The 24,727-nt window shown below is 33.6% G+C and overlaps 3 protein-coding genes across 3 annotated transcripts; 2 read left to right on the top strand and 1 right to left on the bottom strand.

Moving 5' to 3' along the window:
• Positions 1 to 1,695: 1,695 nt before the first annotated feature.
• On the top strand, positions 1,696 to 7,252 carry LOC134242999 (uncharacterized). The gene is made up of 9 exons (XM_062725206.1): positions 1,696 to 1,966; positions 2,347 to 2,469; positions 3,020 to 3,207; positions 3,326 to 4,219; positions 4,338 to 4,889; positions 5,089 to 5,355; positions 6,086 to 6,201; positions 6,316 to 6,428; positions 6,539 to 7,252. The coding sequence occupies exons 1-9, from the start codon at positions 1,696 to 1,698 to the stop codon at positions 7,234 to 7,236; spliced, it is 3,222 nt and encodes a 1,073-aa protein (XP_062581190.1). The 3' UTR covers positions 7,237 to 7,252.
• Positions 7,253 to 12,116: 4,864 nt separating this feature from the next.
• LOC134242998 (transmembrane protein 183-like) lies at positions 12,117 to 16,795 on the bottom strand. The gene is made up of 5 exons (XM_062725205.1): positions 16,650 to 16,795; positions 16,332 to 16,430; positions 15,680 to 15,769; positions 13,564 to 13,768; positions 12,117 to 13,256 (listed from the first exon to the last, which is right to left on the bottom strand). Exons 1-5 carry the CDS (start codon positions 16,735 to 16,737, stop codon positions 12,659 to 12,661), a joined length of 1,080 nt encoding a protein of 359 aa, XP_062581189.1. The 5' UTR covers positions 16,738 to 16,795; the 3' UTR covers positions 12,117 to 12,658.
• A 203-nt stretch (positions 16,796 to 16,998) lies between these two features.
• Positions 16,999 to 21,821, top strand: LOC134242997 (uncharacterized). Its single transcript, XM_062725204.1, has 7 exons — positions 16,999 to 17,944; positions 18,042 to 18,154; positions 18,255 to 18,396; positions 18,516 to 18,643; positions 18,740 to 18,853; positions 18,959 to 19,109; positions 21,312 to 21,821. The coding sequence occupies exons 1-7, from the start codon at positions 17,035 to 17,037 to the stop codon at positions 21,611 to 21,613; spliced, it is 1,860 nt and encodes a 619-aa protein (XP_062581188.1). The 5' UTR covers positions 16,999 to 17,034; the 3' UTR covers positions 21,614 to 21,821.
• Positions 21,822 to 24,727: the final 2,906 nt, after the last annotated feature.

Below are 24,727 nucleotides of genomic sequence, written 5' to 3'. Positions count from 1 at the left end.
CCTGAAGTATGGATAATACCCCCTTTTTTAATGAAAAAAAAAATGTAAGAGTGTATAATATATCAAAAATATAAAATTTCCCCGTCAAACACATCTATATGTCGTTATATGCAAGCAGATTGTACTTTTTCTCACGTTTAAAGAAGGGCCTTATTCGGTGTATTTTTATTATACCGAATAGGGCCATTATTTAAACGTGAGAAACGTATCCATACTGCAAGTGCGTGTGATCAGAGCATGGGGAACAAAAACCATTGAAAAAACTTGTATCGGAACATTTTACAACGACTTCTATATATCCGCGGTGATATGACACTGTTAGGAAGTGAATTCAGTATTTTATTGATTGGCGTGTGTGTTCATGTGAGTATAGGGGAACATTAAACCATTTGAAAAAACTTGAATCGGAACATTTTAAAAAATCAACTTCAAAAGTTCCAAGTGATATGAACTTTTAAATTTTCAGTAATTTTTTTTTATTTTGTGTGTTCATGTTGAGTATAGAAGATTAAACTTAATTTGGAATCTAGAAAGAATCCGGTCATAAATAAAAAAAAAAATCAACGTTACAAAAGTTCCAAGTAATCATCTAAAGAACTTTTAAATTTTCAGCAATTTATTTTTATTTTCAGTAAAAGATACGGTCTGTTTATTTACTAGCCGCAATTTCAGTCCCAGAAGAGCTATATAACAACGGTTTTGGGAATTTTTTTTTGTTTGTGGAAGTTTTAAACTAATATGCTAGAAACGGCAGGCACGGACCCCAAAATTTTTTCCAGGGGGGGGGGGTTCCACCCCAGTCAAAAACATTTCCAACCCAGAAATTTCTTGACAAGCAGCAAAAAACAAAAACAAAACAAAAACAAAAACACCTTAACTCATTTCCCAAACATGAAAAACCTATTCCGGGGGTGGGAGGTGTGTTAGTCATTGGCTTTTAAAACTTCATAACAGGACTTTTCATATCAATTTCACATACATCTGTGTTCTCGAGGAAAGGCCCGCGTTTTCTAAGGGAATCCAAGGTTCCCCCACCCTCTCTTTAGATCCGCGCATGCACGGTTTGTAAAATATTGAGATGGCAACATAATTAAAAATAAATAGAGAAACAACGCATTTTTTCGTGCGCATACAGATCTATAGGTCTGCAGCTTTTTATTTATTTTGAATAAGTTTTCGAGCTCAGAAAGTAAAAAAAAAAAACCTCGATAACGGAACCAACACCTTTTGCGCCCATTATAATTTTAAGATAGATATATATTCCCCTTTTATCTAATTAATTTTTAATGTTTCGAGAAAATATCTTTTCTTATCTAGGATCGATCCATTATCATTTTGAGTGGGTTCCATTTATTTCCAGATCTGCATGGCTGTGCTATTTGAACAACAACAACAACAAAATTAATAACGGAAGTCAAACTATATATATATATATACGTATTCTGCGACACTGTGATTTCTTGTAAAACAGGAAGAGAAAAAGATTTGTTTTCTATTTATATGAAAATTATTTTAATGATATTACATTCAATAATTTCGAATCGATTACGGAAGAGAAATTTAGATCTAGCGTTGAAAAACTATATAGCTGATGCTTTCAAACAAAAAATTGATGTCACAAAAGTTAATTCCTTGACGTTAAAATATATGTGCCATTGGTCACAACTTTGTCTATTTAAATATCACTTGTAGGATATGTCTTCTTTTGCCTCCTTCTGGCTTATGTTGATCAATTCCTTATGGATTAGTCATGGCCAACAACCTGCTGTAAGTGACGTCATTGATACTCCCGCCATTATGGCAGGTGATGTCGTCATTGGAGGTCTCTTCGATATATACTACACCAAACAGCGCGTGAACTGTGATGTCAGTTCCGTGGATGTGTATTCTGTCATGGAGATGGAAGCTGTAAAATGGGCCTTAAAGCGCCTAAATGACATCGACTTCATACCTGGAGTCACTTTGGGTAAATTGATAATTTATCATCGTAACGAGTAGGAGCAGAATGATGAAAGTTTGCCTTTTTATTTCAAAAATTCACTCACAAAAACAGACTGAATGAAAAAATAATGTTTTTGAATTTGATATTGATTTACTATTTACGAATGATTTAAATATAATTGTATCATTTACTTAATCGATATTTTTCAAACGTTACTAAAAAGAAAAAAAGAGAAATCTTTTAAGGTACTTAATAATAAAAAGAAAAAAAAATACAAATGCTTTAAGACCCTATAAAACTCAATTCCTGAGTTTAAAAAAACAATTAATTTGCATGATCTGAAATATCCTCATCCCAATATACATAACTCGGATAAACATGTGACTGTTTGATTCTTTATTTAGGAATCTTAGCCTATCCAACCTGTGGGGTACCATCCTTGTCTGCTCTCCAAGCCAATAAGTTTCTTCAGCTTTTACGTGAAAACAAAACACCAAACAAAACCAACAAACCAGTGTGTATTAAAGGTATTCCAATGAAAACAAGATGTGTTTATGAAACACTGATGCTCCCGTATGGCAACATAGCAAAGATTAAACTTTTCTTAAATGCAAATTTAATATATTGGTACCAAAAGTAGGGTATTCTCACTGGAAATACAATTGTGAAATATGAAAGTAGGCCAAGGTTTTTACATAAGAACGGAAATCTTCAAGGTCATTGGTATCTGATGAACTGTTTGTCTAGTGAACAAATGTGCATCTGTTACTTGGCTGATTTTAGGGTTTCGTTTTATTTCAAGTTAGAGCTGGAGTAGAATCTAATTATTAGGAAGCCCACAGTTTACTTTCATTGTGATGGTCTTAATACAAAGAGGAAATAATGAAAAGTTTAATGAACTGAAGTTTTCTATCATTTATTTTAATCAAAGTATTGAGTCCTCCTTTCAAATTTTAGAGAGTGTGAATGTACCGAGTATTACATTATCTTTCATTATTTCAGTTAGTTTCTTTTTGCTATTTCTCTATCAACCCACATTGTAAACAAACCTCAAGACATCTTTCTATTTTTGTTCAGCTGTAATCGGGCCAGCTTTTAGTTCTGAATCTGAAGTTGTATCCCGGATGTTAAGTACAGTTCCGGACGAGTACCAACTCCTTCAGATGTCATATGCCTCGACAGCCGCTTTCCTGACAGACGTAACAAACGCCAAGCTTTATCCCAACTTCTTTAGAACCATTCCATCCGATCAAATACAGATAGAGGTTTTCGTCTCTTACATATTTATTTAAATGTGCATACCATGCAAAACTAAGTGTGCATTTAATGAATGCATCACCTATGTTTATTTTATAATTATATATTTTTTGCATTTTTTGATAGGCAATAGTTCAACTCTTAGTTCGTTTAGAATGGTCATACATTGGTATATTTCATTCCGGTGATGCTTATGGCACGGATGCAGCGAGTGAACTGAGTGAAGCCCTTGCAAGGAAACGAATTTGTGTGGCAGCCACGTATACCTGTAACAACGTACATTCTAAATTACGGAATCATTATCATGAAATTCTACTCAATATCACTACTCTAAAAATAAAAGGGATTGTGCTTATTGGAGACGCTGAAATGGCGCTTGCATTTATAGAAAGCATTGGAACCGGTTCTTTTATTCAGTATCACCCAATACCATCCATAATCTTTTCAGAAAGCATTGGTTTACAGACTCAAACCTTCATTAACTCAGATTCCGGTCAAGTATTTCCAGCAACGAAGGGAGCATTTGTTCTTTCACCCCCACACAAAGAAATACGAGAATTTTCAGAGCATTGGAATTCCCTCTTCTTCAATGAAAGCAAGTACAAAGAGGAAGTTATCTCCAATCCTTGGCTTGAACATATGTACATTGCAAAACATAAATATTCAAATGCCAAAAACTTCCTGACAAAGTATCCAGCGTCAACTTTTCTGCGATACGCGATCATGGCAACATACAGCGTCGCCAAAATAATCAAAGATATACACCGTGATATCTGCTCAGGAAGGAGAGGATTATGTACCGATATGAAAGAAAATCGAGGAGCAGAGGCAATAGCAACAGCGGCAAGAACTGTTGTGGATTTTGAGAAGGATTTTGATCAGAAAGCAAGGTTTGAAAACATAACAGAGCACATTTCATTCTCTAAAGGTGGTGATGTAAACTTCCACAAGAGCAACTTATTATACGAGGTTTACAATTATCATGCTCCTAACAAAAGTGGAGACTTCGACTTTGTCAAAGTAAGTAGATTGAATTCTTCCCTTATTTATTGAACTACATGTAAACCTTTTTTGGTAATGAAAATTTCCAAAAATTCCTTCGGTATATATACCTATGTTTTCATCGTTATTTGCACAGGTAGCGTCATTAAAGAAAGTTGAAAGCTTGGTAAAAGATCAAACAACAGAGTTTTTATTCTCAAAAGACAAAGTCAAGTTCTACAATGACCAGGGAATGCCTGTTGAGGAAGTAAAGTCTGTCTGCCAGCCTAATACAACCTGCACAAAATGTCTTCTACATCAAGACAACAAATCCCCCTTGTACATACCTGGTGATTTCATTGTGGTTGTTACGTTTCCAATCCATGACAGGTCAACGAAGCCTCTTCACTGTGGCCCCATCAGGCGCTCAATTGGTCTCGATGTAGCATTAGGTGCAAAGTTTGTGATAGAAAAACTGAACAGAGAGAATGAAATTTTTCCAAACAAACAGATTGGTCTCCTCCTTCTGGATACTTGCGATGACCCTTTGCTGACCTCAGACAGCATTTTGGAGCTTCATCAGCTACATGGAAAACTGAACGACATTGTTCCGGGTATATCTGATAAGATATTGGGATACGCTGGTGGATTTTCAAGTACTCCGACACTACAGGTAGCAGAAATCACAACTGAGCTAAAAATGGTTCAGGTAAAAATGAATATGTACCCAGTCAGTGCTTGGATTATTCTTTAAATTGCTATAAAATTCGATAATGCCATATGGTATGTCGAGTGTTTTACAAACCATACTTGGTCATCTTCATACCGGTATAATTCTTTTCTTAACAAAATCGTCTGACAAATTACTAGTATTTCTTCAGTAGCAATTCTCTTTGTATTTTTCATAGGTTAGTTGCTGTGCTACTTCCGACTTATTGAGTGACAGACTTAACTATCCATACTTCGTTGGTTTGGCAACTCCGCTAAACTACACCACGCAAGTTATGCTGAAGATGGTTCAGAAGTTAGGGTCTACACATATTCAAGTTCTCTTCTCAGACGGAAAATATGGCGAATCTGCTGTCAGACTGATCAAGAATCTTGCTCCTAGCTTTAACATTTGTGTTTCTCAAACAGTTCAAGTTGACTATGATGACAACAGCATCAACAATATTGTTTCTAACTTAAGAATGTATCCTAGATCTCGATATATTTTGGCTTACATAGCGTCGCCTCTTATGCCAAGGATTGCAAAGGCAATCAATGCTGATATGAACAGATTTGAGTTTCTTTTTATCGGTGATAACAGTTTTAATCATAGAGACTATATGCTAAAGTATCCTAATCTGCGTAGATCTTTATTAGTTGCGGAACAAAAAATTCCACAGAGCGACGAATATAAAAGTTACTTGAGCAACATGGATCCAACTGTTAAAGACATGCAGGACAGCGAACCGCTCATCTATTTTATGCAAGAAAAACTGAACTGTTACTATGACTTCAGCTTTCGAAAAAAGTTTCCCAGAAAATGCCCTCGTGGTTTACACAAGTTTCCAGAGCATCTCGATCCTTGGACATCATACCTGATTCAGTCAACAAAAGCTCTCATAATAGGTGCTTACTCTGCAGTTCAACATATATGTAATGGGGATACGTTATGTGCGGAGTACAGGAATAACCCTCAGCGAGTTGTGGAACATATAAAAAATGTGACTCTGGACATTGATGGTGATGATGTAAAAAATGATCATCTGTTTGACTCTAATGGGAATGGTGTTCTTGGGCTAAAAATATATAGCATAGAAGAGGATTTTATAGAGGTGATTATTATTTATTATGCATTTTTTTACCCACTTCGCTTGGCTTCTTTATTCTTCCTCTAAACAGTGACTTTTTTAATGTCAGGTTGGGGAATGGCAACACGGCCGTGATGACATTTATTTCGAGGTAGAACGTCACGGTCTTAAAATCTATCCTTCTGAACCCATTTGTGAAGATGTTATAAAATCTATACAAAAGAGGTAAATTATGAAAATTGGTCCAAATTAATAATCTGAATTCTTTAATTATTTTTATACTTACAAAGAGTTTCTGACAATTGCTTATATAATTATAAAGATGTCCATACATTGTAGTGTTATCAAGGAAGAAAACAGCAACGCTATGAAACTTATCAAAACAATTTTGCTGTCCATTTTAGCGGGGATTATTTTTATTCTTCTGCTAGTGTTAATTTGTTTTTGCCAAAGTAAGTACAGTATTAAATTCCATCAAGTGATCAATAAGAATTCTCTAAAACATGTTAAAAAAAAAAAAAAAAAAAAAAAGGCATGTAAACTATGTAAATTTCAATTTCAGAGAGGTCATATCAATTGTCATCCATGTCTTCTGTAACCACTACCAAATCGGAGTACAATTCTATTGATGATCTCAGTATTATCAATATGAAAAGAATAAGTTCTGACGTTTCCTTAAAACTGAGTGAGATTTTTCACACCGATTCTCCTTGTGGAACACCCAAACCAGTAAGATGCACGTGTGACATTAAAGAACACATTTCTCAACAAAGAAATGAAAAACTGTCATCAAGCAACAGAAGTTCACCAATAATTCTGCACTTAAAGAACTTTCCAAGTCCGTCCTTGGAAATTCCAAGTCACCGGAAAATTTTACATCAGAGATTAAGAAGTGAACCTACATTGAAAATACCTTCGCCAAATACCACCAGACGGTTAAACTCTGAGCCTCTACCTCCGGTTCCCAAGTTACGTACAGATTCAGTTGATCTGCCCTACATTCGGGAACATAAATCCAGACGCCAACACTCCGAACCAACCCTGCCAACATCTAACTTCAATAGATTACTGTTTCAAAACAGAAATAGAAAGGAAAGTTTGCAAGATCACGGCTACATATCTCCAATAACAGGTCCAGATGAGGAGGGTCTGCCGTTACGTCATTTTCATGAATCAGCACAACCGGACCAGACTAATAAAGGCAATGTTATGTTTGTTGTTGGAAATCCCGATGAGCATGTCCAAGTGTATTCTTGCTAAAGACTGCTAGACCTTTAATCAGTGAAGTTTAATGTACATGTACTAATATTGTATCAACTATCTTATTCTTTAAGTTCTTCACTGTTTGTTGTGTGTCAAGGGATCTGTCCATGATTCTGCCTATTCTCCAAAAGACAGTCTTCATTGTTCTTTTTCTTTTTTAAGAAAGCCCAGTAGGCTTATTTTCGTAGGTTAAAAAATAAATTGTTCGCGTCATAACGCGAAACTTTCGCGTTATAATGCGAAATAACGCGAAAATTTCGCGCTATAACGCGAAACTTTCTAAAATTAACGCAAAACTTGCGCGTTAAAGCGCGAAAATTTCTTGTTATATCGCGAAATTATATGCATATAGTAATGTTATTCAGGAACCTTGATCTTCACTGACAAATAAGAACACGAACGTTGACGGGAACTTTCATGAATTTATTTATAAAATATCATTTCCCCAGAAGATGTACTGGAGAAATGATGCCAGAATAGGACAGATTAGTCATCAGAGTTTTTTTTTACTTCAAAACCCTACCAAGCAATAAAATGAATTTTTATTTTCTTGTACATGTATTTCAGTTGTTAAATTCAAGAAATTCTTTAGACTGATTATTTTATTTAAGGAAAATCTCCGCTTGACACTTTTCTCATGCTGTTCTTTTTTATCAGTAACATTCACAACAACTGCACCACTAGTAAATTAAGCAATCCATCATTTTGGACTAAAAATTATACCCTGTAGTTCTAAACAAAGATTAAAAGTGAGTGAACAATGTATCCTTTCATGAGCTTAACGTGCCATATAACAAGTATAAATGGATATTGTTAATTACTAATTTGTCGAGGAGGAGGAGGTTATTGAAAAGTTCGTGGATAAGCGCCATAAATCAAAACTATTAAGGTATACAGCAAAGAGTTTTACAGTTTGAATTAATTGTCAATGTTTTCGTAAGCAATGGAATGACCACATAATGCAACCTCAAAATACGATGTCGTATATCTACAGTAAATCTAACGGAGACAAATGAAAATTTGCCATCCGATTTTCACCTACTGTATGTGGTGGGATACGACTGACAATTTTACCTTATTTTGTCAATTTTCTGAGATATTGATCTTAACAAATCTATGTCAAATTCTCTATTGAGTGTATAAAAAAGACACCCGAATTTCCCAAAATTCATGATTATGAAGCTTAACTAATGAAAAACTCGCATAAACTTTGAATTGTTTGAACAGCGTTGAGAAAGACAAAATGTGACGGTAATATGGATTCAATAGCTAGAAAACTTAAAATTGTAGCTTGTGATGGCCCAGGATCAAAATAGCCTTTGCTTTCCTTGACACTGTAATGAATAAACTAGATTGCAAAATCAAAAGAAAGTTACGACTTATGCAAAGTATGTCTTCATTAAACAGCCAAAGTTTCGCATTATAACGCAAAAGTTACGCGTTATATCGCGAAATTTTCGCGTTATAACGCAAAAGTTTCGCGAAAGTTACTCGTTATATCACGAATATAAAATATTCGCGAAACTTCCGAGTTATAATGCGAAAATTTTTATTTTTTTAACCTTCGAAAATGAGCCCAATGGGCTTTCGTACTTTTCGAAGATAATTACACAAAAAATTGATGTAAATACGTAAAAAAAAAAGTACAGTCAAGTATCTGGAGTTTTCTTTGCAAATTCCAGTAGTTGGGGACTAATGTTTGATGATTTCGCTGGCCACCCTTAGATATGAATGTACTATACGAACCGTAATTTGTCAAGTTTTTCTATTATTTAAAAGATGTTAAATGTTCCCCATATGCGAATTAAATTACCCACGATTTTACGTCCCCATGAACTGCTAGAGGATTGGCCCAGACTACTGAAAAGGGTTCCATGGTATACAAGTTGGAATCCAAAACGCCATAGAAACCCTTCCAAGGATACATTGTAGGGTCCAGTAAATTTACTACGTAGAAATTATCTTTACTCCTAGCAAAAGCATTCATGCATGCACTACTAGCTGTGAAGAAAAAATTCAGACATATTGTGCTAGACATACATGTATTCAAAAAGTTGTGTAAATCAAAAGTTTATTGTGACATGACCCGGCGAGTTTTCCTTTGAAGTCAAGCATACTGTAACTGTGATACAGAACACTTTTTGTGGGCGTTTCTTATGCAAATGAGCAGAAACTGTACTGTATCTGAAAAATATCAACGATACACTACGGTTTATTTTTAGCGATGACGGAAAGCTGTATCCGTATACAGACATACCAATCGTTCAATTCGCCATAGAACTGTTAGTATTTACTCGAAAATTGAGGTGAATTTAAAATAAAATTTTACAACGTAAAGATATTAATGTCGGATTCAAAAATTTTAGAAAGGAGGGAGTGGGGCAGTTCACAAATTATTACTTTGACCCCCCCCAAAAAAAAAAACAAAAAAAACCGGAAAATCGTATTCCGTGGGGGTAGATTTATAATCAACCAACACCTATGTGCGTCATTTGGTTACTTGTTGATGAATTAAAAACCGTATGTATACAAGTTTAGAAGTCCCCCTGCCCTTTTAATTGAAAAAATTTAAGAAAGCGAAAGAGAAAAAAAGCTCAAAGGTGGGATGGGGGCACCAGTGAGTGTTGTATCCCCGTTTGGTTACTCTACATTTTAATGAAAACGTGAAGTAAAATACCCCCCCCCCTTTCCTTTCATCTGCTTATTTCAATTTTGTGTATGACGACCGGTGGAGGACATTGTCGGACATTTCTCTCAGAATCTACGATCTCCCGAAGCATTTTTGTTTCAAAAATATTCCCACATGATTCTTATATATCAAAATGTTTTGCATTAAATCGTAGCTTAAACTGAAAAAAAAGGTCATCAAAAGATCAGCAAGAGCTGCATAGAGAAAAAAACCCTGCGCAATCTAATCTAAATAAAATTTTTGGAAAAAAAATTAATTTATGCATCTCTTAAATAATTTTAAAATGATAGATACCTGCACGTCCATCTCGCTCGGCATTTCAGTTGCGAATGCTTAAAATGGGATACTAAATCAACTTTCTGCAAAATCATCTGATTGGTTGGGAGGTATACACCCAAATACGCATGTAAATTAGTGAGGTCCTTAGAAAGGTCATGTCACAAGTCATTTAGAATACTCGTTTCTTACTGTATCAGAGATACAGGGCGGGGCCCGGCTCGAGCTATCGCTCTCGCCTCAAGCCCCGCCCTGTATCTCTGATACAGTAAGAAACTCGTACTCTAAATAATACTTATTAATAAATCCAACAAAAAAAAATTTTTAATTTTCCTATGAAGTTTTATTTTGATTTTCACCAGCATATGATGTTAGTCAGTAGTCTCCAACTGATAATGAAAGAACATATTCTTAATAATTATCCCTCTACTACAAATTGACCAATTTTTATGCTCCCGTAATCGAAGATTCCGGGGTATATAGTTCTTGTCCTGTATGTTTATCCGTTTGTCCGCAATAACTTGAACCTTGTCCATAACTTTTCAGTGGGTGGGGCTGACTTTCATATATCATAGGTGACCACTAAATTTGATATATTGGCCTTGACCTTAGAGATTGACCCGCTTTTACAAAAAAAAAAAATAACAAACTTAAACCTTGACCATAACTTTTGAATACTTCTTATGATGAAGCATCGCTTTTTAATGCAGAATATCACATTATTTTTTTGTACCGGTACTTATAGATAAATCAAAGGCCTGAAGGGCCTGCGAGTTGACTCGCTCGAGTCAATTGAGCTTTTTCATACATATGGGCACCATACATTCAGTTTATTTTGCATCTTAAGAGATTGAATATTATTTGTCTGATCCATGTTCGGTTCATAAATAAAGTGTATACTGCTTTTCCTGTATATATACAGGTTGGCACTAAGGGGCTTCAGTATTATTTTGACTGGATTCTATAATGAATTTCAGCACATTAGCTGAAGTGGTCAGTGTTATGGGATCATTAGGTTAAAAATTCCCACAGCAAATCTGGATTCTAAAAATAGATTTTCAGCAACAACTAGCTGCAGCTAATGAGAGCATCAGGTGTTTGTGTTAGGGAGTATTCTAGGTCAATTATAAATAAATTTCAGATGGGAAGATTAGATCCACCTAACATGCTTGAACATATACATGTATTCATACGCAGTAATTTTACATCATACAGGTATTTAATCAAAAATTTCTTTAAAAGCATACATGTATGAGGCAAAAATAATGTTACAGTATGAAATTTTATACAGTTTTTACCTCTTAAGTTTATACAATCACTCAAACCAAAGCATTTTTTGCTAGAACTATTATATTTGGCGTATGGATCACCTTGATGAATGTGTGAAAAATTTTACAGCTCTGAAATGGCTATGTCGACAGGGAGTAGCTCGCTACGCGAGCCAACTCAAAAATGCATCCCTCTACAGGGGTTGTTGTTTTTAAAAATATTTCTTTCATGAAAATTTTATTTTAAAAAAATTGCATCTGAAATTTCTGTAACAATTAAAAAGAATTATTTACAAGAGATAGAAATTAATCAATTTTTACAGTTTAAAAGAACTGAGTTAATATGTTCAAGTTAAACTATCATAAGTAATTTAATTAGCTCACTTTATTTCTATTGCAAAAATTTTCTTCACTACCAGGTATTTGGCAACAGAATATAGAAATCAATATGCTCTAACATAGTTCAGATTTAAAAGAGTTGACTATACATTGGTCCTCACTATTAAATTCTGATGAGATAATTCATTGGATTGCTTGAAATAATGACCTTGGAAAGTTATTTTTCTTATCAGACAGATATTGCACCTTAGTATGGTCAGATTTTAAAATGAGGAAGTCTACTTACAAATAATTTGAAGAACAGAACATTTTCAACCATATTTATTGTCAATATATCACCTTATTTCAACACAATTTCTTAACCACTCCACCTACTGAACTGAAGTGGAGGATATACATCAACATGCATTGCCAGAATTTGCTTGATTTCTTTTTTTTGTTGTTGGTATTTCAGCACCAACAAAATCTTCACTTCAAGGTAAACCTTATCGTAAATATATGAAGTAACTTGAGAGCATTATCCCTGGTAGATATCACAGATTTTTCAAAACAATGACGAGAATACAAATTAATTATTCATACCCCAAGTTAGATACATTTTAAATCTTTCTTTTGAGATAATTTCCATAAGAATGACTGATATGTATAGGAACACCTACATGTACATATAATTATGGAGATGACATTCATCACCTTTAATTCTGAAAAAACATTATCATCAAACAAGTCAGGAATTAAATCTTTGTTTATAAATGATAATTTACATCTCTAATTTTTAAAACCAAATCTTATTATTTACTTTGAACATGACTTTAAATTGAAAAGCTTTATAATCAATGAAAGCTTTCTAAAAGGGATACTTAGAATGCCACCACGGGAAGACTTTTAGATTGACTACACGGTCCAATAAAATCACAGTATCACCCACTACGTCTCTGTTCTGATTGGTTGACTCTTTCATTGAGGAATCAAAATGAAGACGTAAACAGTAGAAGCGGTTCTCCTGACTCACTTTCAGGTAAACATTACACAAGACAAGTCCCATCACAGACGACACTCTCTGGAAATTTTGGCACGTCACTTGTAATACATAACAATCAATTTCTTCATGACCATACACATCACAATAGCCATCGTACAAGTTCACCCTGCCCGGTAAGGATTTATTTAGAGTTGTCAATTTGTTGAGATGTGAGAGTCGCTCTTTTTTAAACTTAAAAGAGAAATTCCAGACATTTTTGAATGGTTCAAACCAAGTATATAAACATCTGTTTCCTTTCAAATGATATGGTTCATTTTCAAATGGCAAATTGGTAGTGGTCCTTGTCACAAAGAGGGGATACGTCCAAAATAATGCCCTGATGACCCTGTATCTTAGTCCCTGGGCTCTCTCTAGGCATTCTGACTGAAGTTGATCAGGGAGATCTGTATTATCTATACAAAATCTACAAAACAGAGAATAACAAAAATACTCTGCAATACTAGTATCTTATTTATTTATCAGGTCTGTAGTAAGAACAAATAAATTGCATATTAATATTTAACAAATTTTTCATGTGAAAATGCTATTGATAGTAACAGCCTCATAGGATGTAATCTTCTTGGATATGGGCAAAAATATTTTTTCTAAGATTGTGTTATAGGAAACCACTTCCATGAACAAAATAATAAATTAGTCACAGATTGATTCTTCTAGACAGATGTGCATGATTTATACTGAGACAAGCACTTAAAATATAATGCTAGATATACCTGGTATAAAGGTTTTTCCAGAATTGCCTTGTCCTTGTTACAAGGTAAGAATCCCGACAAATAGCTGCAAATTTGCCCACAGCTTCTGGATCAATATATGCTGCCAGAGTAAACCACACATCCACTGGGTACACTAGACTCCCTATATCATTGTCCCTCTTCCTGCTTTTCTTCAGGGTTCTTACAGGTTTTATCTCTGTTATGTCTGGTTTAAATATTAGAAATGTCAATAATTAGCTTCCACTGCATAGGAGTTCATAGTACATACCTCCAAAGAAAACAAAACACCATAGTACTACAATGCTATCTTATGTACCATTGGCTAGGCTGCTCTTCTAAGTTTACTTTGAAATACACATGATGTAGGAATTAATGTTTGCATATTTCAGTAAGTTTTAATGTCACCCTATTACTCTTGAAAGTTTCTTTTAGTATTACTTATATATTTGTTTGTAAAATTTTAAATATGTATTCTAGACCACTAACCCCTTGACAATGATTTAAAGAAATATGATTCTCTAGACTAAGTGTATTTGGACACTTTGCATTAGTAAAATTACTCAAACTAAAACAATTAATCATCAGGATGCATCTCCTTGTAAGGAGTTGATACATTTAGTCACAGGTTCGAATCTTACTGAAGGACATGGGGACCATTCCTTGATGAATTTTTCAAATGACAAAATACATCTATTTACTTAAATAATGGTATGATTTTTAGCCGGGCTTATTGCTCAAAGAGCAATTTCCGGCTTATGTCATCCTGTTCAAGGCAGGAAGTCAACCCCATAGTCGCCATTTTAAAGTTAGGCCATAATAAATAAATTGCTAGATTCTCATCCGAATTTTTTTAAAAATCGAGGCGGGCGGGCGGCTTTTATTTTATATATTTTTTATTTTTTCAATTTTGCAGATTTTTTATTGACCTGGTCAATCGGTGTAATTTTATCTACAATACCCAAATAAAAGTCGTAGTAAAGGTTCAATTATCTTTCACTTCACATCATCACCAATCTTTTTCAACCAATGACCCTTGAAATATATACGCATGTATTACAGCAATTACCATCTTTTCAGCTGTCAAAATCATGTAGACTTTTGCGGGATTTAAAACGAAAGTAGAACGGTAGATGAATACCGATCCCGATCAGAATTAAGACGAAGAAAAACAGAAATAAAAAAAATCGAGGCAGGGATTTAAAATCGGGGCGGGCGGGGATGAGAATCTAGGAATATTTTTATTATGGCCTTACGTGCAAAAATATAGTTCTTACTCTCAACCGCTTTTGAGATAATGCAAACGCTAAATAAAGCAACACAAATAAAACAAAGTTTTATCTATATAAATAAACATTAGTAGTAATGACTTTGAAAACTTCAGTCCTAAGTCAAAGAACATAGTTCATTAGTGTAAGGATTTTTGATAATCAGTGTTATCGTAGTTCTCTACACATACGAGGTAAAGCAGGTGAGGGAACCAGACTGGCCTGTTTGTTTACATTCAGTGCGGTACCAGATTAATTCTGATTCTGACAAAATCGGACCGTGGTATTAGGATTGAAAAACTCACTGGCAGTGTCTTATAATTTATATTGCTTGTTTTAAAATAATTTTTTCATCAGAATATAAACATGATTCATGTAAGAAATTCATTCTACTCTGTAAATGAGCCCGGCTCTCTGTACTTCTGAGTACTTTGATTTTTTTACTACAACCCTAACTATTTACTACTTTCACTTCAAAATATTACTTGCATATTCAAGGAAACCAGCCTTTTGGTCATGTGCTAAAGGACCATACCCTGTACACATTCCAATAAAATAAAAATTTTTATTTTTTGTCTACATTTTTCCAAAAATGTGATTTTCTCAAATATGATTAAACATTTACTAAAACTGTCAGCATAGTATGCACATTGTTTTTCAATAAATATAGTTGTCTATGATTTCAGTGGACAATCTGTGTAAAAAATTCTTTATGCCTATGCTATGAACAAGCATTCACAGTTTAATTAAAACTGTGCTTGCAGCATTCTAAGTTAAATCTAAAACAAAATCAATCAAGAACTCCATACATAATGACAAACTATTAAGATGTAAAACATCAAAGTATTTACCTGATTCTTCAGTACTTATGTCAAATTCATCCAAGTCTTTATCAAACCAGCTAACGTCATCAACATCCATCTCTATGCCTTTTCTTTGGTCTGAGAAAAAAGAAAAAAATATATACATTTTTAAAGAGGGCTATTAAATATTACACAGACTTGTTGTACAGAAAACAGATTGACAGCATACACACCAAAGAAACACACACTTTTCAGGCTACGTAAAATTGAAATTCTGGTTCTCAGACCCGCACGCATCCGTTCTGAGGTAACCGCATTGCTAATTTTATTGTATTTTTGATAAAATAAACAGTTGGTATTGCGGAGGCCAATCCGAAAGTTTATAGCGATAGAGACTTAAAAGGGTGTCGAAAGGAAAAAGTTGAAGCGGGCAGCTAATTCATTTCAGCTCTTTAATATTGATTGAAACAAGAGGTTAAAGTTGGGGGAAAAAAACCAAATAAGTTTGTTAGACACTGGGCTGAGATGTCGTAGGGATTCCAGACCAAAATTTTTAGTCCCTACGACATCTCGCCGAGATTAAATCATTAAGGGAATGCATTGGATAAATATTACAATATTTCTATCGGGTGGATGGGAGATTAAACAACTTCCAAGTGAATGTGTATTTCAATGAAATTGTTTATCCACACAATCTTACGTTTAATACTAGTTGATATGGACAAAATAGCTTTCTTCACTCTAGTTGTCCCCTGTTTGGGTACTTTAGATGAGTCCGCAAAATCACCAATTGTTACATCTGTAAAAGGTAGATTAAAAAATCCAATATTTAATCACACTCTCACTTCTTTATTTAATGGATTTAAATCTGTGACTCTTTTGTATAAAATTCACAGGACTGCAGATACGAACGAAATATTTTCAACTTTAAATACAGATTTTTTAAATCTGTGCTAAAGATTAAATAATGAGAAAATACAACATCTGGACATATATGAAAATAGCAGAAAACTCCAACCATTCTGTATCCGCTGTTCCGTGCCTATAGCGCAGGGGTTAATCCTCTCTTTACCTTTTCTACATTTATTTCTAAACTTTTTTCTCATATTGTGAAATAAGCAAACACCGGAAGTCGATCCGTAATATAACAGAAAAAAATGAAAAATAAAACCCGGATAAATTTGGAAAACATGTGAAACAAGTTTTTAAAAAATTTAAACTTGACAAAATACTTCCCATTTAAGAATATTTTTTGTTTAGAATAGTTTTTCACAATCATATGTTATGAAGCCCTTATAAGCCAGTAGAATGTGTACACTAGGCTATATATATATATATATATATATATATTGGCGCGTGACGTCAGATATTGCATGTTATGACGTAAGAAGTCTTGTAAAGTAATGGCAGACCAAACAACTTCAGATACAAATGAAGAATTTGTAGACTCTACGGATGTATTTCTTGACAAAGTAATTGAGGAGTGTATGAATGTGCACTCTTCGGATCATTTACCAGATGAGAATGAACAGTTTTGTGAATCTGTAATGATAAAAGAGAACCTCGACCTGAATATCAAAAGAGATGATCATGATGACGATAACAGTCACAAATATTTTGTTCATGGTGCAGTGCCATTCTTCAGAGAGAAGATAGTTCCACTTTGGTTACAGGAAGATGATGTAAGTTTTGATTTAGACGAAAACATTTCCATCATACGGCGATCACAAAGTGACGATTTGCTTTCCACCAGTAGATCTTCAAGCAAGAATGACCATATTAATTTGCAACGTTCAACAAAGAGCGAGAAAAACAGTCGTGAAATCATTTATCCTCACAAGTCTTTGAATGATACTGTGCAGTCTATTTCGTCGAATCCTACTGATGGACTGGTCAATGACGCAAGAAGTGATGCTAGCTCGAGTAAGATAGATTTTTTGGCCGAGTATGAACGCAGAGTCGATCTTTTAGAATGCTCCGACTATGCATTGGAGGAAGTATTTGTTATGTTACGTTGCTGTGTTGAAAAACTTTGCTTAAATAGCGGCATATTATCTGAAATCCAAGAACAAGAACAATCAAATGAAAAGAGAACAGATTCAAAAGAATTTATGCCAAAAGAAGTTGATAAAGAGGAAGAAAACGTCGGGGATGTCAACGAAAAGGACCAGAAAACAGACAAAGATACGTCAGATGACAGTGAAACAGGAAATCTCACAGAGTGCAAAGACAATAAGAATATTCTTAAAGACCTTTTGGTTTTGCTTGGCGAATTGCAATCTAGATTTGAACATTTCACATCTGATATTGGAGGTAAATAACTATTATAAAGAATCCTAATTTTAACATATTTACTTCATCCTTTGCACAATCTGAATGAGCAAATTTTCTGTGTTTTTTCCTGTAATAGACCTTGTTCATCTGGGAGCTTTGTCGGCCCAACATGCCTTGAGAGTAGAGCAGTACGCCAGGATTGTGCAGGGTACATATGGGAAACTGAGGGCGGACAACGAGAAGATACACGTTAGTTTGGCAAACATCTTTAAATCGTCTGTTACAGTTAATATCAATACGTACAAGACGATAATTTGCCATAATGTATTTCTGAAACTGACAATTGCAGGAATATTTACAAGACAAAGAAGCGAGTTGGGTTCAGACACAGACTCAACTGCACAACGAGATCGTCCGCCAAACAGAGGAGATCCAAGTGTTGATGACCGAACTCACCAAGAGTAGTTCACAAAACCGAATCCGACACCAAAGTATAAGCCATATTATTCATTTAAAAAGATCTAGTTAAAAGCATAAACTGTTACATGTATATTACGTAACATTTACAAATATAGGTCAAACTTAAAAATAATGTTAATGTTTATTTCAGTGCAAGATCGACACCTCAATAAAGTAAAGAAAGATGTGCATTCTACAGAAGATATTGTCGATTTGATGCTGCACCAAAGATGTTCAATAGAAAAAGCAATGGCACTGGATTTCAGTCGTCAATCTAAGGTCTACCCCCTTTCTCTCTCTCTCTCTCTCTCTCTCTCTCTCTCTCTCTCTCTCTCTCTCTCTCTCTCATTATAATAATTTATTTTGTTATTGCAGATAAATGAGCAGAAATTGGTGGTGCTTCAACAGCAAAGATATATCCAAAAACTAGAGTTACAGCTTAAGGATATGGATCTAGTTCTTCGAGGACTGCTGTTTTCAGCTGACGAGGTTTTGTACTAACAATTTTAAAAATATATCTACATATACATGTATTTGATTTGTTGATTGGTAAAAGAAACTATTACTTTACCATAAATTTTCAAATTTACACAGCCACAAGAGCCACCAAAGGATTTCCAGAATATATCTCCATTAAAAAATCCCATCAGTATGATATCAGACGTTCTTTTCTGTGATCAAGCTCAGTATCTGGTGGATAAATCTACTGACAGTTCTTTGGTTTCAGAACAAGTATTCCAAATAGGTAAATACTGAAGTATCGTTCGGTTTCATGAAATAATGTTTTCTACTATGTGATTTCTTTCACTTTGGACGATTTCTTTTGTTCTCGGAAAAACGTCTGAAGTTAAAATTGGAATCATTATTTTGTCTCAAATCAATTCAGTACACTAATGGTGGAAGAATCCTCTTATAAAAGAACTTTATATGGCCTGTCTTTGTCCTCATAAATTTTAAAATCTCTAATATTTGCTTTTATATATATATATATATATATATATATATATATATATATATATATATATATATATATATATATATATATATATATATATATATATATATATATATATATATATATATATATATATATATATATATATATATATATATATATATATATATATATATATATATATATATATATATATATATATATATATATATATATATATATATATATATATATATATATATATATATATATATATATATATATATACGTATATACGGGTTGTTCGAAAAGTTCGCGGACTTCTGTCATATCTTTTTTATTTGACGTCATATGTTATCCAAATGTTGGTAGAAATATTTTAACAATACATGTACATCCAAATGATTTGTATTAATTTTTTAAAATCTCACAATTTATTCAAAACTTACTCAGATTTTAAAAATGCAAAAATCGGATCGCGGAGCACGTTAAAGTTTAGTAACTTACAAACAATACACTAAATAATGTCTGTAGTCATATTCTCTGTAAAATAGAGCAGAAACGAAAAACAAACTAGAAATTCAAATTAAGAATTGTTACATCGATTCGTATTCCAAATTATGGCTTAATATTTTGCTTTGTTAAAAAGAAATCAAAAGATAGGTAATCCTCATTGAAAACGATGACGTTATAGAACATCACGGAGCAGCAGATAACGGTGCAATTTTGTGTTTTACTCAGGGAAAATGTTGGAGGAATCAAATAAATATGTCACAAACGAATTGTGAATGTGTGCACTAATAGTACATGCAGTGTTTTAGTGACAGAGACTCTGTATCGGATGAGGACAATCTGTGAAGAAAAGGGTTAACTGTAAAAATCTGAGCAAAAACTTTTAAAAGCTGGAACGTCAAGGAAAGACATAGGCGCTTCAGAGTTGCTTATCCGTTAAGAAATAAAAGAAATTAAAATTTTAACAAAGAAATTATACAACGAGAGCAATTCTTAAAAAATAAATGTCAAGTATTAGAAAAAGAATTTAATGAGTGGGCATTGAATTATACTGTGTGAAATGTATATGGATAGTATTTTTTAGAAATTCTTGACGCTATGTTTTGACGTTACATAGCCGTTAAGTGTGCTCTGCAGGTACAAAACATGTTGGGTTTTACAATGAAGTAAATTGATTTCTGTTGAATCGAATGGAATGAAACTTCACACATCTTGACAAAACAAATATTTTTACATGTTGTATTATGCTTGTTTTAAATTTTTAGTGAGTAATATAAGAAGATTGACATCGTCCACGAACTTTTCGAGCAACCTTCGTATTTAATGAAATAAATCTGAATTTAAAAAATGCTTTATTGATTAAGGGGCGGGGGGGGGGGGGGCGGCTTCTTTCAGTACTTTCAGGGGGGATGGTAACCGGACTTTCAATTATGAACATTTTCTGTGGTTTAAAGTTATGCCTTGGCAGCGAGGGAACATTAAAACTAATTCCTCTATCAGTTTCTCCGTCTGTCATCCTGTTCGTCTTGAAATCACAAAAAGGACCATGTGACATTGACCTTTAAGTTTGACATACTTTTTAAAGATGTTATATTTCCTTATGACGTTGATTGATTTTCATATTTGACTTGTCCATTACTTGTCAATATATTTCTAATCATGCTATAATTTTTACCCCTTCAGGCTTGACCTTGACCTTCGATCATGTTTGACATAATTAAGAAAATAACTTTAGTGATTACCTTTGAATGACATATGATAGGACTTTCATATTTGACACAACATACCACGAATAATGGTATCCCATCCATTAAAACTGAAAGCAATTTTCAGGGACCACAATTCTTTGAATTTGCTTGTTTATCTTACAGAGCAAGAGACATTGCTTGTTTATCTTACAGAGCAAGAGAAATGATTTTTTTTACAAATATTTACGTCTTTCAAAAGCAGAAGAAATAAACCTATGCATACAAACTCAAATTTAAATGCGTTTATTTTCAGGAGATTCAACTAGGAACGAAACACAATCAGAAGGAGTGTTTGATCCACAGAGCCTGTCATACGTACGCAACAAAATACGTGAACACGACGTACCGGAATCTCAGCCTGTTCTTGCTCGAGATCTCGGAAGTGGCGAGAGTAGAGGGCTGGATAATATAAACGTGGAGTATGATGCATGTGTGGAAGAGAATATCGTAAATTTGCAAATTTCGGATGATGCGTCGTCGTTTGAAGAATTCAGAAGCATCATGGAAATACAAGTCTCCAGAACAGTAGGAGAAAACGATTCGTCGCGTGAGTGATGGGTGAAAGATATTCTGTGATAATTAAATTTTAATGTTAATTGTTCGTATTTTGAGTCTGTGATATTTGTGCCATTTTTATTCTTTGAATTTATATCTTATCTGTTTTACCGTTTTGTAACAGTGTGTATGTTTATACATATGTACATGTACATATATTGTAATAATTGGTGTGTATGGTTTGTTGACCTTTATTTGAAAAAATAAAATCGTCCCATAAAAGTTTGATTTTTATCAGATTTGGGATTACAATATTTCTACGTTGCAATATCCGATACAATGAAGCGCATTGAAGTGGTAAAATTTTCCTTTTGGACGAAAAGTTCTGAGTCATGTTTTGAACGTCAATTATAACATAACGCCTTTCTTTAAAAACGTCACAACACTTTCCGCCATTTTTACCAGTTAGTTGAATCCCCTTTCAAAAAGAAAACATTACCATTAATTGAAAATTAAGGAACGCACACTGATAGGTGTACCTTTAATACCTTGAGCTGAGTGCCAAAGTATTTTTAACATACTTGAAATGGCAAAGAAAAAGTAGAAAACCATTTTGCAATCATACATTTATTGCAACAAGATATTACAAGAAGTGCATTCAAACTTCTTGTAGGCAGGAACATAGGACAGTTCTCAGGTTAGCTTGGACTTTCAGTAAGGCGTGGCATTCTCGGCGCTACGTAATGATGAATACTAGTAGAATCTCATTGGTTAAGAGATTAATAACATCAGGAACTTTAAATTGTTGTTGACAACGATGAGACGACTTATGCCCCACCTCTGTGCCATGGGAGAACTTTTAATTGGTTATTTACTACACCAGTTGACATTCGGTCGAATTTCTATCCTATGCATACTACAGTATTTTAACAGTGAAGGAAAGTTGTGTAAATTTCAGAAGCTAATTAGGTAACGTCGAGAATGCCACGCCTTGCTGAAAGTCCAAACTAAACTGGTAATGGTCCTAAACAACTGTAATTCGCAAAATGCACAACAGGACCACCATACATTCAGGCGAGAAAGACACGTATTCATGCACTGCATTATAGGTGTAACTTGGGGGATCAAAAATTGAAATTGCATTAACAAGCAATAGATTACTTATACGACATTCAAAGAAAGATCACCAGAAAGAATCTGGGGGGATTAGGCGAGTCATATGCCTACGCAAGGGAAGGTAAAATATAAATTGTAAAAATCTTACAAATTCCACTTTTTGTTAAATTTAGCAATTATTTATAACCATATGCATACAGTGATTGTTTACATTTTAATCGTGTAATGTAGTCTTGAACTGAATGAATTTACAAATGTTATATATCTTGAAAACTTGTTTATTATGGGTAATATATTTGTTTACCCTAAATAAATTCATTATTTATTTATTTTTTTGTTTAAGAGAAAAAATATATTGTATTTATCTAAATTTCAACCTGAACTAAAAAAAAAAAATTATACATGTACTATGATTCGAAAACTCGCGACAAATAACTTGGTGCTTCACACCGCCGCTATGACCACTGAGCCTTTAAATAACAAACAGTTCTATTATGTATGGCAAACACACAATAGGACTGAAGAGTTTTAGAGAATATGTTCCAGAATTTAAGTAGGTAAACTAATGTTTTTATATAGAGTGGGTTGTTACAACGCACTTTGAAAAATTACGCACTTTGAACAATTTTTTCAAAGTGCGTTAAAATTTGGGACCAAGCTAACGCACTTTGAAAAAGATAATTTTTTTTCAAAGTGCGTTAATATCGACCATATTAACGCACTTTGAAAAAATGTAATGATTGATCAATATTCCTTCAAATAATCGGTATGATGAATAACAGATCCTTGTTTGATAACTTTCTTTTTTGATAAAGTCACTGTAGGACCTGAGATACTGACGTTTTAAATATTTAAGGTGTTGATAAAATAAAAGGGAAAATTAAAGGGTCTTGAAAAAAAGAGTGTCGATTGTTTAAGATCATTAATTCGTTTCTTTTTTTTTAATTCTAGTCTTTGATAAGTAGATGTAAAGGTGAATAGGGGGCACTAACAGAGGACAGCTTCAAGCAACTTAGCATTTATCATAATAAAAAGGGGCCAATTTGATTGTTCAAAACTATGAAAAAATTTTCTCTCTCATACGTTTTACTGTACTTAAAATTTCTAGCTTTCATCTGTTTTAATTAACTCATTTATTATTGAAAGTTTTCAACACTAAACCAGTTAGGTAAATACATAATTTTATGAATGCTTTGAGTATAGCATAGACATCGAGACTTGGCAAAGGTCCAGGGGAGGGGAGGGGGGTTAAGCCCCCCACTTATTTTGGAAAGATATATACATCGTATAAGCATTGAAAATGCAGCGTACCCTTTTTAGGTTTATTGCTCCCTTCCCCCGTTTGTTACCGACACCTATGTATTGGAAAGATTAAAGATTTGGACTGAGGGATCTTATACCCGTCTTCTCCTCTTTTCGACTGGAGTAAATCAATTCATTTTTGAGGTTAGGGTTAGGCTTAGTTTTTTGAAAGATAAATAACAAATAAAATCTTTCCATGAATAAAATATGATTTTTTTTTTCAAAGTGCGTTAAGTGTGTCCATGGTAAAATATATTGATGTAGACTCTTAACGCACTTTGAAAAAAAATTTCAAAGTGCGTTGAGTTGGTCCAAAATTTAACGCACTTTGAAATTTTTTTCGAAGTGCGTTGATTGTGTCCCAATTTTAACGCACTATGAAAAAATTTTTCAAAGTGCGTAATTTTTTCAAAGTGCGTTGCCACAGTGGGTCTTTGTACCATTTTTTTGAAAATGGTGAGAGATACATCCTTCCATACCCTTTCAATATTTGTTTACAAAAAATAGTACGAAGACCCACTCCATATAAAAAACATAGTTTTAACATTCCATTTCTATCATTTTTTATAGTTACTTAAGCGTGTTGCCAAAAGTTGGTTAACTGCAATCAATTTCTAAGTCAATTGATTCAGGTTTTATCTTTACTGTAAAGATAAAACCTGAATCAAATGACTTAAAAATTAATTGTTCTATATGATTTTTTTTTGCATTTTTTTTTCAGAGAAAAAAAAAGTTTTCTTAGCAAATAAGGTGCTT

The sequence above is a fragment of the Saccostrea cucullata genome, unplaced genomic scaffold (assembly GCF_032062105.1).
Source record: "Saccostrea cucullata isolate Sc308-1 unplaced genomic scaffold, CSIRO_AGI_Scuc_v1 ctg2671, whole genome shotgun sequence".
NCBI classification, from domain to species: Eukaryota; Metazoa; Mollusca; class Bivalvia; order Ostreida; family Ostreidae; genus Saccostrea; species Saccostrea cuccullata.
The sequence above is the reverse complement of the archived record's forward strand: the minus strand, read 5'-3'. Positions and strand labels throughout refer to the sequence as shown.